The sequence below is a fragment of the Nerophis ophidion genome, linkage group LG19 (genome assembly GCF_033978795.1).
Source record: "Nerophis ophidion isolate RoL-2023_Sa linkage group LG19, RoL_Noph_v1.0, whole genome shotgun sequence".
NCBI classification, from domain to species: Eukaryota; Metazoa; Chordata; class Actinopteri; order Syngnathiformes; family Syngnathidae; genus Nerophis; species Nerophis ophidion.
In genome coordinates this window covers 47377865-47397121 of record NC_084629.1, presented here as the reverse complement: position 1 = coordinate 47397121, position 19257 = coordinate 47377865, and the positions used below count along the sequence as shown (strand labels likewise).

General features: G+C 39.5%; 2 protein-coding genes across 9 annotated transcripts in view; one reads left to right on the top strand and one right to left on the bottom strand.

Moving 5' to 3' along the window:
* The window catches only part of osbpl6 (oxysterol binding protein-like 6), an 86111-nt gene that overhangs the window by 27776 nt on the left and 39078 nt on the right, over nt 1-19257 (top strand). For 4 of the 8 annotated variants that reach the window (XM_061880166.1, XM_061880165.1, XM_061880163.1 and 1 more), the window contains exons 3-11: nt 1317-1439; nt 3446-3499; nt 3967-4080; nt 4179-4349; nt 8183-8318; nt 8430-8533; nt 10610-10702; nt 13229-13397; nt 17627-17757. In XM_061880166.1, coding sequence (XP_061736150.1) covers nt 1317-1439; nt 3446-3499; nt 3967-4080; nt 4179-4349; nt 8183-8318; nt 8430-8533; nt 10610-10702; nt 13229-13397; nt 17627-17757 — 1095 coding nt within the window. The remainder of the gene's footprint in view (nt 1-1316; nt 1440-3445; nt 3500-3966; nt 4081-4178; nt 4350-8182; nt 8319-8429; nt 8534-10609; nt 10703-13228; nt 13398-17626; nt 17758-19257) is intronic. The other 4 variants (XM_061880164.1, XM_061880167.1, XM_061880170.1 and 1 more) reach the window with 3 other exon arrangements.
* The window catches only part of LOC133538493 (oxysterol-binding protein-related protein 6-like), a 54858-nt gene that overhangs the window by 27961 nt on the left and 7640 nt on the right, over nt 1-19257 (bottom strand). The window lies entirely within an intron of this gene.

The window sequence follows — 19257 nt, the reverse complement described above, 5'->3', positions numbered from 1 at the left end:
CAGCCAAAAAGGTTCCCGACTCCTGATCTAGAAGGAAGGATCACATGCACATGCATCAAGGACAATTATGCAAATTGGGTTTAAAATTTGACTACAATTTTGTTTATTCTGCATTAAAAACAATATGCAACCAATATGCAGGGTACAGGAAATCAAATTATGTGTGGTTTTAGTGTCAAAGAACAAAGATTATTCCTGTGACTTTGTAAACAATTTTAGGACTATAGGTGAAACAATCCCCTGAATAAACATACATTATATACATCCCTCCATACTCTGTAGTTGGCACCTGTGTTACACGGCATTGAACCTGACCGCAATTTCAAAGAGCCAGACTCTTCAGTATTACCACTCATCTGTCTATCACATGATCTATAGTCATCCAACCCATCTCTGGAGAACCTTCTCAAAGCCTCGCTGGGCTCCTTACAACCTTTCGGCAAACCCTCAACCATTTAGGTACTACATGTAGTCTTTTGGCCACTATTCAATTTCTGTCATTATCAGGGTGCATCCTAATGTCAGAGGCTGTAAGGCATTTACGTATTGATCATTTCATAACTCATCAAACAGTAGATATTATAATGACTTTATAGTATGAGGCAACCACTTCCTTTTTACAATACAACTTGCCATTGCTTTCAATGACCATGTACTTTTTGCTAGTGGAGTTGTGCCTCCACATCCCCACTGACAGGAGGCAAAGGAGTGGTCAGAGAAGACATATGACCTCATTACGAAGCAGATCTGTTCAGCTGGTCGTTTGATTAAACAAGCTGTTGTCTTCTTTTGTTAAGTGCCTTGCAGACCGAGGCCAGGCGGCAAACATACACCCTGAAGGTCACACCACACTCAGCACAAGAGTCATCACACATTACTGCTGATTCAACAGTAAATTATGAAATCCTTTTGCACATTTTATAATCATCAATATGTATTCACAATTAAAGATGAGCCCAAACAACTGAGAAGACCTTTGACTGTGGCGCTTTCCTTTGTGGGCTATGTGGGGTACTACCTGTCCCCATGTGACCCTGCTATCCCTTTGCTCCACAGACGTCACTTTGATTTACAGACCCACTAAAGGCAAGAAAAGCATAGTCAGGAAGAAGCTAATGGAGGGGAAATACTCAGAGGGAAAGGAGGCATGTGTCAGGAGCAACACAAACATTGTGCAAGAGAAACCTGTGCAGGGTTTCCTCCATTAGGATGAGGGCTAGATAGTTTTTTGTTAAATGTGCATTTCCATTGTCTATTTTCTTTCAAGAGGGATCAGCTGATTAGTTCTGACACTGTATCGTTTTGTTCTACTTCAGGAGACAGACAGCTGGGAAATCATCGAGGGACTGAAAATCGGTCAAAGCAGCATCCAGAGGCCAGATAAACATGAGGGATTTATGCTGAAGAAGCGGAAATGGCCCCTTAAAGGCTGGCACAAGGTAGCTTTTAGTCGGCAGTAGTAACAGATAAAAGTCTGCAGTCGAAAACATTAGGGCTGTTGCACAAAACCAGGGGTGTCCAAACATTTTGACCGGGGGACCACATTGGGCTTACAAAATTGGCTGGGGGCCGAAACGGAGTATAAGTCGCTCCGGAGTATAAGTCGCACCTGCCGAAAATGCAAAAAATAAAGAAGGAAAAAAACATATATAAGTCGCACTGGAGTATAGGTTGCATTTTTTGGGGAAATGTATTAGGTAAAACCCAAGACCAAGAATAGACATTTGAAAGGAAATTTAAATTAAATAAATAATAGTGAACAACAGGCTGCATAAGTGTAGGTTATATGAGGCATAAATAAGCAACTGCTATGTTGACCTAACATATTATGGTAAGAGTCATTCAAATAACTATAACATATAGAACATGCTATACGCTAAATCCGATGAAATCTTATACGTCTAGTCTCTTACGTGAATGAGCTAAATGATATTATTTGATATTTTACGGTAATGTGTTATTAATTTCACACATAAGTCGCTCCTGAGTATAAGTCGCATCCCCGGCCAATATACAGTATGTATATATATATATATATATGTGTGTGGGAAAAAAATCACAAGACTACTTCATCTCTACAGAACTGTTTCATGAGGGGTTCCCTCAATCATCAGGAGGTTTGAGGGAACCCCTCATGAAACAGTTCGGTAGAGATGAAGTAGTCTTGTGATTTTTTTCCCCACACATACATATATTGCACTCTACCACGGTTACTAGCACTATTCTCTGGATAATCTAATTAATATATATATATATATATATATATATATATATATATATATATATATATATATACATATATACACATATATATAATATTATAATGGATGTATAATTAATCATTATTATTATTACAATTAGTTATTAGGAGTATGTGAATGTTCAACTCCTTCCTTGTTTACTTCCATAACCTCCCTAAGGTTTTTTAATCAATCAGAAATATCAAGCAGCTAAAATGCAGCAAACATGGATAAGTAAGGAGAGTGTTTTGCATTTTTTCCATATTCCCTTGTAATAGGTGTAGATTTGATTTTTTTAATGTTGATTTTACATCCATCCATCCATTTTTTACCGCTTGTCCCTTATGGGATTGCGGGTGGTGCTGCAGCCTTTCCCAGCTGCACACGGGCGGAAGGCGGGGTACACCCTGGACAAGTCGCCACTTCATCGCAGGGCCAACACAGAAGGTCCTGGGTTCGATCGTGGGCTCGGGATCTTTCTGTGCGGATTTTGCATGTTCTCTCCCGTGAGTTCCCTCCGGTTACTCCGGCTTTATCCCACCTCCAAAGACATGGACCCGGGGATAGGCTGATTGGCAACACTAAATTGGCCCCAGTGAATGAATGCGAGTGTGAATGACGGAATTGTTTTTTTTTTTAGAATATCCACACATTTCAATGAGCAGGTTGTGTTATGTGTGACCATGTTTGTTGAATTATTTTTTTCTGCACTGTGACTAGGGAAGGTTGTTTGGATTAGGTGAAATAATGAATTGCTCTACTTTGATTACTTGAAAATATAATTAATGGCAGAATGACTTTTGTTGGCTGGCCACCAGATGGCAACACAATGGCAGCAATCAGACCACCGAATATATATATACCGGTATACACATAATATGGATACACCACTCGCTGTCAAATTGTTGACTGTACTCGTGCCATCTCTCGGACGCCTGCGGGCCACACTTAGCCGACAGGCCGTGGTTTGGACACCCCTGCACTAAACAAACTGGATATTTATTTGGCTACTCTTCACTATCTGTTTAACTGTTATTTTCATTGTAGACAAGTCAAAATAAGTCCCGAAGCACTGCACAAATCCAGCATGCATATGTGTCATTTTGAGAGCAACACATCTAAATTCAAACAAATGCAGTCACAAACACAGAACCTCTCTCTTGGGATCCATAATAACCACATTGTTGTTGTTTTTTCCTCTGTAGCGCTTTTTCGTTTTGGACAATGGGATCCTGAAGTACTCCAAGTCCCCGATTGATGTAAGTAACCCCGACTCAACCCCCCCGGAGGAAAGATGCAGGCCAGCCTGGCAACAATGAGTCAGCCGGAATGTTTGCAGCAAGCGTTCAATGTGCTTAGCTTGGTAGCTTTTTGTGTTACACGGGTTGAAATTAAACCCACCAAATGATTGCGCCTTCTTTGAGTAGTTGTCCGATTAATCAATAGGTAATGAAGACTCTAATTGTAATGTTGAAAGGAAAAGGATGACGAGAATATAAGTAGAAAAGTATCTGTTTTACTAAAACACAATTGGTATGACCAGAGCAAAAATGTAAGTACTGTATCTGTATTAAGAAAAACATTTTATTATGTATTGCTGGATGGTCTTTGGCTAATTGTTAGTATGTTCATGGTATCAGCTACATGCATCCCTAGTCATTGAAAATAGATGAGAAGTAACAGATACAATTAAGTCGTCAAATACCAATCTATCATTGTGATTCAGATTCAGAAAGGCAAACTGCATGGCAGCATTGATGTTGGCCTCTCGGTGATGTCTATCAAAAAGAAGGCCCGGCGCATTGACCTGGACACAGAGGAGCATATCTATCACCTCAAGGTAACGCCAACAGGGAGAGTCAATGATGTTATTTGAGGATTGACAGAACTGTCAAGCGGATGACTGAGTTCAAAGCACTATTTACTTCATGCCATCAGGTTAAATCCCAAGATATCTTTGATGCTTGGGTGTCCAAGTTGCGATATCACCGCCTCTACCGACAGAACGAGATTGTGCGTTCTCCTCGCGATGCTTCCATGAGGACATTTCCTCCATCGGCTGTTGCAGAGTCTGCCCAAGCTGCTTCAGGTGTCGGACATGAGGTTAAGGTACATTACTTGTGACATACTGTATTCTTAGGAGAATTCTTCTGCTTTGTTACAATGTCTTACCCCTATAGTAAATTGTCTGCTTCTTTTTAAAAAGGTCACCGTGGTCGTTCAACATTGATCAACTGAATGACTGTGAATGTGTGGCTTATAACGGTCTATGGCTGAAATGTTGACTCGACATGTAAAATGAATCCTGAGCATTAGGATAAAGCACTCAAAGGTCTTGTCTATAAAAAATTTAAATGTTTGCTTGATAAATGAAAATGGTCTAGACTGGCGACTATTTCCAATGAAGGAGATCGTTTTCTAGGGGAAGGGAGTTGTGACAGTCTGTCTAAAGTAGACCATTAAAGGTGATCAGTGAGATAGCTGCCAAAAGCAGCCGATTATTTTTCCCCTGAAGAATTGCCTAGAGACTTCCCGAAGAGTCAGGAATGTTTTTATAAACTGAAGACTTTAGTGGAAAATTAACTTAGTAACTTCTCAACAAACAAAAATACCTGCCTTTAAGGGATCATATTATGGAAAACTAACTTTTCTTACCTGTTGGCACCTGTTTTTGTGAATTTGGGGTCCCCATACAATACACCAGAAAAGTATTCAAAGCGCCTCACTTTTTTCACATTTTGTTGTTACAGCCTTATTCTAAAATGGAATACATTCATTTTTGTCTTAAAAATTATGCGGATAATACACCATAATAATAATGTGAATTTAATATTTAATATTTTGGGGGGGCAAATGTATTAAAAAAACAAACAAACAAAAAAAACACATGTATTTGTTGATGCACCTTTGGTAACAATTGCAGTCTTTTATAATACGATGCCATAAGCTTGGCACACCTATCTTTGGGCAGCTTCACCTCTCAGATTGGATGGGAAACATTGTTTTTTGTCCATTATGTCTCTGTACATTGCTGCATTCATCTTTCCTACTATCCTGACTAGTCTTCCCGTTCCTGCTGCTGAAAACCATCCCCACAGCATGATGCTGTCAGCAGTATGTGTCACTGTCGGGATAGTATTGGCCTGGTGATGAGCTGTGCCTGGTTTCTTCTAAACATGACGCCTGGCATTCACGCCATAGAGTTAAATCTGTGCCTCATCAGACCAGAGAATTTGGTTTCTCATGGACTGAGAGTCTTTCCGGTGCATTTTGGCAAACCTTTTACTGAGAAATGGCTTCCATCTGGCCACTATAAGGCCTGGTTGGTGGATTGCTGCAAAGATGGTTGTCCTTCTGGAAGGTTTTTCTCTCTCCACAGAGGAATGCTGTATCTCTGACATCGTGACCATCGGGTTCTTGGTCACCCCCCTGACTAGACTAAGATGAATGCAGCAATATACAGAGACATCCTGGATGAAAACCAACGCTTCCCATCCAATCTGATGTAGCTTGAGGAAAAACCTGGCGACACTGCCCAAAGATTGGTGTGCCAAGCTTGTGGCAGGGTATTCAAAAAGACTCGAGGCTGTGATTGTTGCCAAAGATGCATCAACAAAGTATGTGAATATTTATGTACATGTTTTTTAGTATTAAACAATTTGCACGAAAAAAATCCAAAATCCTTTTCACATTGTCATTATGAGGTTTTGTCTGTCAAATTTTAAGGACAAAAATTAAATGATTCCATTTTGGAATAAGGCTGTAACATAATTATAGATGTGGAAAAAGGGAAGCGCTGTGAATTATTTTTGGATGTACTGTAACGCCTAAAAATGTAAATTCCATCCATAGAGGTGTGGAATAGATATTAATAAAACACTTTAGCCTCTTTCCAAACAAACCGATTGTGACGTGTTTTTTCCTCAGTGTACATCTCCATACATTATGGGTGTTTACTCCAAGAGTTTTGCGCGAGACTGACAACTTTGTTCAGCTGTTGTTTAAATTCTTTCTTTTTCTCTATCCTGTTGTTGTGGGGCATATTGGCTCGTATATGTACATCAATGAATCAATGTTTATTTATATAGCCCTAAATCACAAGTGTCTCAAGGGGCTGCAAAAGCCACAACGACATCCGGGGTACAGAGCTCACATAAGGGCAAGGAAAAACTCACCCCACTCTAGAGGAGACCAAAAGCAATGGATGTCGAGCGGGTCCAACATGATATTGTGAAGTGTGGCCACTTTTAATAACAAGTAGTGCTTAGTTCCAATTTATATCTGTCAGTAGACTCAATATGGAAATACTAAAACTACAACATGGTTGACGGGTGAACAGGAGATGCAGTCAAAGGGGGCTTGGCACAGAAATAAAATTATAAAATGTTCACACGATAGTGAAAAAGTGGCTTGAAAATGGTCTGTAAAACAACATCTAAGTAAAATTTTGACCAAAGCACCACAATTAGACCACAAGGAAGTTTTTAAATGTATACAAAACATATAATATGACCCCTTTAAGAGAAGGGAAACACTACATTCCTTAACACAGGGGTGTCAAACTCAAATACAGAGTGGGCCAAAATTTAAAAGTGAACAAGGCCGCGGGCCAAGGTTGAACAAATTAAGCTTTTAATAAGGACCCAAACAAGTTTTGCATTGAATATTGAACAAGCAAGGCTTATATAACTTTATAGTGACATGCAAAATCGAGTTTCAAATAATAATAATAATAATTAAAAAATATCAATGGCATATCAAATAAAATTTAAATACAAATTTGATGCCTCTTCTATTTGCAGCCTTCTGAGGTAAATATCAAAATATATTGTTGCGTCCCGAAATAGTTAGTGGTGCAAGGGATTTTGGGTATTTGTTCTGTTGTGTTTATGTTATGTTACAGTGCAGATGTTCTCCCGAAATGTGTTTGTCATTCTTGTTTGGTGTGAGTTCACAGTGTGGCGCATATTTGTAACAGTGTTAAAGTTGTTTATACGGCCACCCTCAGTGTGACCTGTATGGCTGTTGACCAAGTATGCCTAGCGTTCACTAATGTGTGTGTAATAGCCGCATATACTATGCGAGTGGGCCTGCACGCTGTTTGTATGGAGGAAATGCGGACGTGATGACAGGTTGTAGAGAATGCTAAAGGCAGTGCCTTGAAGGCATGCCCTCAATATTGTTGTCCGGGTGGAAATCGGGAGAATGCTTGCTTGAGAGATTTTCGGGAGGGGCACTGAACTTCGGGAGGATTGGCAATTGTGAGAAATTGCGGTGTTACAGCCAGGGGCGCCGAAAAGGGTGGGTAAAGGAGACGGATTCTAGGGGCCCATGATGGAGGGGGGCCCAGAGAGGCCCCAAATGATGATGAAATTATATGAAATTATGTGTTGGGGGCCCTGTAAAGATTCTTTTCATGGGGCCCAAAATCTCTAGCGGCACCACTGCTGTGTAATAACGGCGGGCCAGCTGTATTGTTAATTAGATATTGCCTCAAGGGCCAAATCAAATTACACGGCGGGCCAGAGTTTGGCACCCATGCCTTAACATAACTTTATTTATCCTGCCATATTCCATAAATGAGTCATTCACCATTCTCTCATCATTAAAGAAGTTTGGACAGCAGACCTTTTTTACACAAACATTGACACGCTTTGTCATTCAAATGGATGTATTACTTACGACGGCATCTAATTTCACAAACAAAATAGTTATTGAAGGAAACAAAGCGGAGATGTAAATCTTAGTTCTTCTTGACAAGACTGAAGTTGGCATTGGCATTGCTTGGTATCACCTGTGCAGAATCCTCCATCAATATACTGTACTAGCTACTGTATGTGTTGGCGATCCAAAAATAGATTTGGAATTTTTCTTGCTTGTTTTCATCTCACTGCATACATACGCACACCAGCTCATTTGTGTCCACTTGTGTCACCCCATAGCAGGCTAAACCCAGTAGTTTGCCATGGCAACCAGCAGTCCCCACCAACAGCAGCCTGCCAGGTTCCTACAGTAACGGTCAGAGCAAAGTGGCTGCCTGGCTGCAGGAATCGGAGGAGATGGACAAATGTGCAGAAGGTGTGTGTTGTTTTCCTCTACGCCGCCTTGCAATTACTCTCATGCTGTGGCTCCAGCAATGATCTACTCTCATCATAATCATAACATTCAATATTAACAACATCGTTTCAGATCTCGCGCGTTGCCAGTCCAACCTAACCGAGCTGAGTGGCTTGTTGCACAGTCTGGAGATTCTACAAAGGACACAGTCAGCTCCCAACTTTGCAGATATGCAGGTGGAACACATTGGCACACACATCTACACACTCACACATTCCCAAATGTGTAGGAATCCAGTGAGGAGCATCTAGTCCTTTGCAATGTTGTTTTAAATACAAACCCTGTTTCCATATGAGTTTGTAAATTGTGTTAGATGTAAATATAAACAGAATACAATGATTTGCAAATCCTTTTCAAGCCATATTCAGTTGAATATGCTACAAAGACAACATATTTGATGTTCAAACTGATAAACATTTTTTCTAGCAAATAATCATTAACTTTGGAATTTGATGCCAGCAACACGTGACAAAGAAGTTGGGAAAGGTGGCAATAAATACTGATAAAGTTGAGGAATGCTCATCAAACACTTATATGGAACATCCCACAGGTGTGCAGGCTAATTGGGAACAGGTGGGTGCCATGATTGGGTATAAATAAAAGCAGCTTCCATTAAATGCTAAGTAATTCACAAACGAGGATGGGGCGAGGGTCACCACTTTGTAAGCAAATTGTCGAACAGTTTAAGAACAACATTTCTCAACGAGCTATTGCAAGGAATTTAGGGATTTTACCATCTACGGGCCGTAAAATCATCCAAAAATTTAGAGAATCTGGAGAAATCACTGCACGTAAGCCATGATATTACGGACTTTTGATCAGTCAGGCGGTACTGCATTAAAAACCGACATCAGTGTGTAAAGGATATCACCACATGGGCTCAGGAACACTTCATAAAACCACTGTCAGTAACTACAGTTGGTCGCTACATCTGTAAGTGCAAGTTAAAACTCTGCTATGCAAAGCAAAACCCATTTATCAACAAAATCCTGAAACGCCACCGTCTTGGCTGGGCCCGAGCTCACCTAAGATGGACTGATGCTAAGTGGAAATGTGTTCTGTGGTCTGATGAGTCCACATTTCAAATTATATTTGGAAACTGTGAAAGTGGTGTCCTCCAGAACAAAGAGGAAAATAACCATCCGGATTGTTATAGGGGCAAAGTTCAAAAGCCAGCATCTGTGATGGTATGGGGGTGCATTAGTGCCCAAGGCATGGGTAACTTACACATCTGTGAAGGCACCATTAATGCTGAATGGTCCATACAGGTTTTGGAGCAACATATGTTGTCATCCAAGCAACGTTATCATGGACGCCCCTGCTTATTTCAGCAAGACAATGCCAAGCCACGTGTTACAACAGCGTGGTTTCATAGTAAAAGAGTGCGGTTACTTTCCTTGCCCGCTTGCAGTCCAGACCTGTCTCCCATGGAAAATGTGTGGCGCATTATGAAGCGTAAAATAGGACAGCGGAGACCCCGGACTGTTGAAGGACTGAAGCTCTACATAAAACAAGAATGGGAAAGAATTCCACTTTCAAAGCTTCAATAATTAGTTTCTTCAGTTCCCAAACATTTATTGAGTGTTGTTAAAAGAAAAGGTGATGTAACACAGTGGTGAACATGCCCTTTCCCAACTACTTTGGCAGGTGTTGCAGCCATGAAAATCTAAGTTAATTATTATTTACAAAAAAAAAATTAATTTATGAGTTTGAACATCAAATATCTTTTCTTTGTAGTGCATTCAATTGAATATGAATAGAATAGAGTTTTATTGTCATTATTGCAATGAACAGGTTCAAAGAACAACGAAATTGGAGAATATGGCTTGAAAAGGATTTGCAAATCATTGTATTCTGTTTATATTTACATCTAACACAATTTCCCAACTCATATGGAAACGGGGTTTGTCGTCATTTGCAATGTTGTTTCAAATATATAGTATGCTATCTGTGTCTTTACCAAACAGTATTAAATATTCATGGACGGGCTCAGGAGTCTTACATAGTCTAAAACGGACACTAAGAAAGTGTCAGATCTCCAATGATGTACTCTGACGGCCAGGATTCAGACATGCTTACATCCACCATAACTGCTTGCAACAGTCATTGCATATGACTCTGAATTTTGTTTGCTGCTTATTTGTCTGATTCTTTTCTGCAACTTCACAACCGTCAATCTGTAGGTTAATGTTTGCTTTTGTGTAAGTGTCCTGTCTAATCAACCACCTCTTGGATGTTTTGATGCTGCATAGACTGCTTGTGTAGAATTGTCAAAGAAAGAAAAGCGCTTGAACAGAAGATGGAGGACAAAAAGTGTCGGCAAAGATGCAAAATTCCAGCTTCAGGTACCACTTTGGATTTTTACTGAGGCCTAATTGAAGTGAATGTCAAACAACTGTAAGGACAATGACTTATGACAATACAGAGAACCTTCTATTTCACACTTTCAACTATTTGATATACCGTATTTTCCGCACTACAAGGCGCACCGGGTTATAAGGCGTACCTTCAATGAATGGCCTATTTTAAAACTTTGTTGATATATAAGGCGCACCGCATTATAAGGTGCATTGAATAGATGCTACAGTAGAGGCTAGGGTTACGTTATGCATCCTTTAGATGGAGCTGCGCTAAAGGGAATGTCAACAAAATAGTCAGATAGGTCAGTCAAACTTTATGATTAGATTACAAACCAGCGTTCTGACAACTCCGTTCACTCCCAAAATGAATAAACAGCTGTTTTATTATCATCCTGTCGCTGGAATGTCAACAAAATAGTCAGATAGGTCAGTCAAACTTTATGATTAGATTACAAACCAGCGTTCTGACAACTCCGTTCACTCCCAAAATGAATAAACAGCTGTTTTATTATCATCCTGTAGCTGGCCGCCTCTGGAGAGGGTGTATAGTGTTAAAGGCCGAAACACCCAGCGACCCAGAGCAACACTACTGATGATGCGCACCCGGAAATTATTTGATCCTTCAGGTCTTCCATTCACTGTTCACCTACAGGGCCAGCAAGTGTATCTGCTCACAAAGGATGCAAACACCTCATTCTGTTTTTAAATTTGTTTTAGGAGTCTTTTTACATGTTTTTAGGAGTATTTTTACGTGTTTTATGAGTTTTTTACGTGTTTAGGATCTGTTTTTAAATTTGTTTTAGGAGTCTTTTTAGGAGTATTTTTTTACGCGTTTTATGAGTTTTTTACGTGTTTTAGGAGTCTTAATGTGTTTTAGGAGTCTTATTATGAGTTTTAGGAGTATTGTTATGTGCTGTAGGAGTAATTTACGTTTTAGATGTCACTGTGCATCTCTTCGGAGTCATTTTATGTGTTTTGGAGTCGGTTTTAATGTTTTAGAAGTTGGTTGTTGTGTTTGTAAATGTTTTACTCGTCATTTAATGTGTTAAGTCATTTTATGCATTTGTGTTTCGCACAAGAGGTAGAACATCTCACTCTGTGTTTTCTGGAATCTGATTATTTCCCCGGATTCAATAAACACGTAAAAAACAGTCTGATACTGTTAGGGTAAATCAAAGGTTAGTGCAATCACATTATAGTAACACTGGAAATAGTGCAAAGCAATAATATATCAATAACTCAACGTTGCTCAAACAATAATGTCACACAACACAACACACAAAGTAAACATGTAAAGCTCACTTCATTAAGTTTTTCTTCATCCACGAATCCCTTTAAATTCTTCTTCTTCAGTGTTGGAATCAAACAGTTGGGCGAATACGGCATCCAACATGCCCGGCTCCGTCTCGTCGAAGTCGTCATTAAAGGAGTCAGTGTCGCTGCTGTTAATGTTCAATTCTCTCGCTGCTGCTCTATTCCCGTCTTCTACTGTGTGACTGATCGCCTTGACTTTAAAGTCTGCAGAGAAACAGCACGCCTCCCTCAGTCATATATCCCAGCATGCACCGCGCACTTCTTCTTCTACGTGGGAAAATACGGTTGGCGGCTACTTACCGTAGTTGCGAGACCTCTTGTGGCATGTTTAATTCGGACACTGAAGAAGAAGAATTTGAGGGATTCGTGGATGAGAGTGAGCTTTACATGTTTATTTTATGTGTTGTGTTGTGTGACAATAACGTTTGAGCAACATTAAGTTATTGATATATTGTCATTGTTTTGCACTATTTCGAGTGTCGCTGCTGTTGTCTAGCAGTTCAGTGACAATTCCTGCTTTCTTGAAATCATGTCTCTCAATAGGAGCCATTTTGGGGTCTTTACATAAACACACGAATGGAAATGAAAACAGCACACCTGGCGCGGTCATATATCCCAGCATGCACCGCGCGCTTCTTCTCCTAAGGGGGAGAATGAAATGGGCGGCTGCTTACCGTAGTTGTGAGACCTGTTGTGGCTCAATATTGGTCCATATATAAGGCGCACCGGATTATAAGGCGCACTGTCAGCTTTTGAGAACATTTTAGGTTTTTAGGTGCGCCTTATAGTGCTGAAAATACCATAATCAGTTTTGTGTTCATTTTCCCAGGTTTCCCACCAATTTACTGGTGCATATGATTTGTTTCCCCCATCCTTGCTAATACATTCCTATTTTGCTTAGCACATTAATCTGTGCTGCTGAAACATTTGGAATGCGCTAGCATGCTTTTTATCCACTGAATGCTAACTACTGCTGTGCAAAGGGACTTTATAGAAACAATTGTTAAATGAACAAATGGGAGCATAAACGGCCATAAGACCAGTGTTTGCGCAATTTGCAAAGGTGTTTAGAATTATATACGTTCATTTTATACATTTCTGTTGTAGTATTTTTTCATCGAATAACTTTCAGGGCATTTTGAGGCTCTCAGCATGATTGTGCTTCATGGTTAATTAACCCTTGTCATGTTTCTCCAGGTCCCGCTCTCATCCAGCATGTCTCCTGTCCGCCTCCACTCATCCAACCCTAACCTCTGCGCCGAGTTGGGGGACTTTCAAGCTCCCGTCTCCAGGCTGACAGACAGTGTAGAGTGTTCCAGTGACTACACTAAACTGCAGGAGGAATTCTGCACCATTGCCCAAAAAGGTAGGCAGACCGTAGGCTTGAACAGCCAGGATCAAATGGGTATATGTGCATTTCTTCTCCGGCATGGTCAAAGATTAAACGAAATCGAGATGAGGAGTTCATGTACATCAGTGTTTTTCAACCACTGTGCCGCGGCACACTAGTGTACCGTGATATATTGTCTGGTGTGCCGTGGGAGATTATGTAATTTCACCTAAGTGGGTTAAAAATATTTTTTGCAAACCAGTAATTATAATCCGCAAATGTGCCGTTGTTGAGTGTCTGTGCTGTCTAGAGATTGGCAGAGTAACCGTGTAATACTCTTCCATATCAGTAGGTGGCAGCAGGTAGCGAATTGCTTTGTAGATGTCGGGGACATGGTTTGTCGGGATCACAATATGCAGACGACAGCGGGAGGCAGCGTGCAGGCAAAAAGGTATGTAATGCTTAAACCAAAAATAAACAAAAGGCATCGAAGCTTAGGTATGGCTATGCAAAACAAAGCAAAAACTGAACTGGCTGCAAAGTAAACAAAAACAGATTGCTGGACGACAGCAAAGACTTACAGCGTGTAGAGCAGCAGACGGTGTCCACAAAGTACATCTGTACATGACATGACAATCAACAACAAAATAGGCGCGCAGGACAAGAACTAAAACACTACACACATGAAAACACCAAAAAATTGTGACAGGTGGTGACAGTACACCTACTTTGAGACAAGAGCTATAGTGATCAATGCTTGGTTCAATCAATCAATCAATCAATGTTTATTTATATAGCCCCAAATCACAAATGTCTCAAAGGACTGCACAAATCATTACGACTACAACATCCTCGGAAGAACCCACAAAAGGGCAAGGAAAACTCACACCCAGTGGGCAGGGAGAATTCACATCCAGTGGGACGCCAGTGACAATGCTGACTATGAGAAACCTTGGAGAGGACCTCAGATGTGGGCAACCCCCCCCCCTCTAGGGGTTATGCTTTAAAGCAGAGGTTACCAACAAGGGGCACCAGGTCGCCCGTAAGGACCAGATGAGTCGCCCGCTGGCCTGTTCTAAAAATAGCTCAAACAGCAGCACTTACCAGTGAGCTGCCTCTATTTTTTAAATTTTATTTATTTACTTGCAAGCTGGTCAACATTATTAATTCTAAGAGAGACAAAACTCAAATAGAATTTGAAAAGCCAAGAAAATATTTTAAAGACTTGGTCTTCACTTGTTTGAATAAATTCATTTCTTTTTTTATTTTGCTTCTTATAACTTTCTGAAAGACAACTTTAGATAAAAAATACAACCTTAAAAGTGATTTTTGGATTTTCAAACACATATACCTTTTTACCTTTTAATTTCCTTCCTCTTCTTTCCTGAAAATTTAAATCAATGTTCAAGTAAATTTATTTTTTTTATTGTAAAGAATAATAAATACATTTTAATTGAATTCTTCATTTTAGCTTTTGCTTTTTTGACGAATAATATTTGTGAAATATTTCTTCAAACTTATTATAAATAAAATTAAAAAATATATATTCTGGCAAATCTAGAAAATCTTTAGAATCAAATTTAAATCTTATTTCAAAGTCTTTTGAATTTCTTTTAAAATGTTTGTTTTGGAAAATCTAGAAGAAATAATGATTCGTCTTTGTTAGAAATATAGCTTGGTCCAATTTGTTATATATTCTAACAAAATGCAGATTGGATTTTAACCTATTTAAAACATGTCATCAAAATTCTGAAATTAATCTTAATGAAGAAAAATTACTGATGATGTTCCATAAATTATTTTTTTTTATTTTTTCAAAAAGATTCGAATTAGCTAGTTTTTCTCTTCTTTTTTTTGGTTGAATTTTGAATTTTAAAGAGTCGAAATTAAAGATAAACTATGTTTCAAAATTAAATTTTCATTTTTTTCCAGTTTTCTCCTCTTTTAAATTGTTCAACTAAGTGTTTTTTTCATCATTTATTCTGTACAAAAAACCTTCCATAAAAGGAAAAATAATGTAAGACGGAATGACAGACAGAAATGCCCTTTTACTTATATATATATATATATATATATATATATATATATATATATATATATATTTATTTATCAAAGGTAAATTGAGCAAATTGGCTATTTCTAGCAGTTTATTGAAGTGTGTATCAAACTGGTAGCCCTTGGCATTAATCAGTACCCAAGAAGTAGTTCTTGCTTTCAAAAAGGTTGCTGACCCCTGCTTTAAAGTCATATCCAACAATTGCGAGAACAACTTTTTATCGTCAATATCGGCTGCTGAGTTTCATTTTTCAATTTTTTTCTACTCGTGGTGTGCCTCGAGATGTTTTCATTGAAAAAAATGTGCCTTGGTTTAGAAAAGGTTGAAAAACACTGATATACGCAATTCAATGTTGTCTGATCATTACTGTACTGGGGAGTTTGCACGAGCTCTGCAAAAATGTCTAAATAGGAATATTAGCAAACATAAGAATTGTCTGGGATACCGTATTTCCTTGAATATCCGCCGGGGCGTTCATTTATTTAAAACCTCTTCTCACTCCGGCGTTTACCAAAGGCATGCGGTAAATTTTGGCCTGTGCTTATAAATTTGAGTGTCATGTAAGGATACCATCATGAAAATCACATTTAATTAAAAAAAACATTATTATGGTCTTACTTTTACTTATAAATGAAGTCCATGCGCAGCTCCTTCTGATCAAAAGCATCGATAACTTGTTTATAGAAGTCTTCCTTATGTTTCTTCACTTTTATAAGTCTGTGTCTCGATGAAGATCTTCTTTATTACCTCCTGCTTCGATTGAAAGTCCAGTTTAGAAAACTGTTTTATTTTAGATATGTAATCCTCCATGTTAAAAGTGCAAGCGAGAGGAAAAAATAAAGGATCGCTGCTCACTCTTGCTGCTTGTTGTCACTTCTTCTGCAGCCGAGTAGTCGCAAGAAGGATCACTAGCGCCCTCTACCACCAGGAGGCGGGAGTCATTTAATGACTCATATTTGACACACGCAGCTACGGTATATTAATAAAACATAGCTGCTTACTGTTCTTTTTAGCATATTCAATAGCTTGGACCTTAAATCCTACTGAATAGCTCTTAATCTTCTTCCCTTTATGCGATTTCAAATGATTGAAATCAGCCTCCTCCATTTTGAAAATGATGACAGGTGAAGTGTCACTTGTGACGTGACGAGTTTGACCCGGCGGAAATTCTAGTCGTGAGCTAATAAAAATAATATTTTGCGAAACAAGTTTGACCCGGCGTTAATCCTGAGCCGGCGGTAATGCTAAGCTTGCGCTAATCATTTTGCGAAAAAAGTTTGACCCGGTAGTAATTCTAGGCAGGTGCATACTATATACCCGGCGGCAATTCAAGGAAATACGGTACATTTTATGGTAAATCTACTACTAATCTACTGTGGGGCGGTATAGCTCGGTTGGTAGAGCAGCCGTGCCAGCAACTTGAGGGTTGCAGGTTCGATTCCTGCTTCCGCCATCCTAGTCACTGCCGTTGTGTCCTTGGGCAAGACACTTTACCCACCTGCTCCCAGTGCCACCCACACTGCTTTAAATGTAACTTAGATATTGGGTTTCACTATGTAAAGCGCTTTGAGTCACTAGAGAAAAGCGCTATATAAATATAATTCACTTCACTTTACTACTACTTTATGATGCAGTGTTTGGTTTGCTCAGTCAGCAAATATGTTGACTTTATTTTTTTCCTTTGACCCCACTGACTACACAATGCTCTCAGAATGTAAGATTTCGGGCGTAAGTCTTGATTTGGAGCGTGCATGTGAATGCTGAGTTGGCACCGAGCCTTAGAGAACGCACATGGGGGGCTTATGTGGGCAAGCAGGAAGAGGTGGACAGTGAGGGGTGTCACATGTGTGATGGCGTGCAGCTGTAGTTGACTGGCAGGCAGTGCTCCATTACATAATACAGCCAGAGACTCTAACTCCCAAAACATCATTTCACATCCTGCAACGCCAATGTGTTAATCAATTCCTCTGATGTTAGTTTTGGAACCGTTTTTTTTTAGATGGAAAATATCTTCCAGTCGTTAAATCACTGTGGTCACTAATATCGTCTCAGTGAATCACTAAGTATCATATACAGGTGTTTAAATGTTATGTAATATGTTTGATAAACCCTACACTTCGTTCACGAACCCGAGCCAAGGCGGCCAAGGCAAAATAATCATGCTGCGTGAATGGTCATCATGTTCCCGCTTTATTCTATCTGTGTGCAGTCCACACTCTGCTCAAGTCGGCCTTCAACACAGTGGCCATCGAGAAAGAAAAGATCAAACAGATTCTATCAGACCAGGACCAGTCCGACCCATCAGCGCAGATCAACTCCCTCAGGAAGTCTCTGTCACAGGTAATGAGCCTGTCCTCAGTCCTTAGACATGAGTGAGTGATAGGTGGAGGTATGTCCATTAGATACATAATGCTTACTGGAGAAGTATTATTACAGTAGATAAATAGTACAGTTTTTGTTTTTTCGCCATTTAAGTACAAAACCCAAAACCAGAGAAGTCGTCACGTTGTGTAAATGGTAAATAAAAACAGAATACAATGATTCGCAAATCCTTTTCAATACAGATGTCCGATAATGGCTTTTTTGCCGATATCCGATATTCCGATATTGTCCAATTCTTAATTACCGATTCCGATATCAACCGATACTGATATATACAGTCGTGGGATTCACACATTACTATGCTTAATTTTGTTGTGATGCCCCGCTGGATGCATTAAACAATGTAACGAGGTTTTCCAAAATAAATCACCTCAAGTTATGGAAAAAAAAATGCCAACATGGCACTGCCATATTTATTATTGAAGTCACAAAGTGAATCATATTTTTTAACATGCCTCAAAACAGCAGCTTGGAATTTGGGACATGCTCTCCCTGACATAGCATGAGGAGGTTGAGCGGGGGGATAGTTAGTGCTGCAAGGGATTCTGGGTATTCGCTCTGTTGTGTTTATGTTGTGTTACGGTGCGGATGTTCTCCCGAAATGTGTTTGTCATTCTTGTTTGGTGTGGGTTCACAGTGTGGCGCATATTTGTAACAGTGTTAAAATTGTTTATACGGCCACCCTCAGTGTGACCTGTATGGCTGTTGACCAAGTATGCCTTGCATTCACTTGTGTGTGTGATAAGCCATAGATATTATGTGATTGGGCCAGCACGCTAAGGCAGTGCCTTTAAGGTTTATTGGCGCTCTGTACTTCTCCCTACGTCCGTGTACCACTCCCTACAGCGGCGTTTTAAAAACTCATACATTTTCTTTCTGAAACCGATACCGATAATTTCCTATATTACATTTTAAAGCATTTATCGGCCGGTAATATCAGCAGTCCGAAATTATCGAACATCTCTACTTTTCAATCTATATTCAATTGAATAGACTGCAAAGAAAAGATACTTACGTTCGAACTGGAAAACTTTATTTTTTGCAAAAATGATCTCACTTTGAATTTGATTCATGCAACATGTTTTAAAAAAAGCTGGCACAAGTGGCAAAAAAGACCGAGAAAGTTGAAGAATGCTCATCAGACACCTATTTAGAACATCCCACAGGTGAATAGGCTAATTGGGAACAGGTGGATGCCATGATTGGGTATAAAAGCAGCTTCCATGAATTGCTCAGTCATTCAAAAACAAGGATGGGGCGAGGGTCACCACCTTGTGAACAAATGCGTAAGCAAATTATCCAACAGTTTAAGAACAACATTCCTCAACCAGCTATTGCAAGGAATTTAGGGATTTCACCATCTATGGTCCGCAATATCATCAAACGGTTCAGAGATTCTGGAGAAATCACTGCAAGTAAGTGATGATATTACGGACCTTTGATCCCTCAGGCGGCACT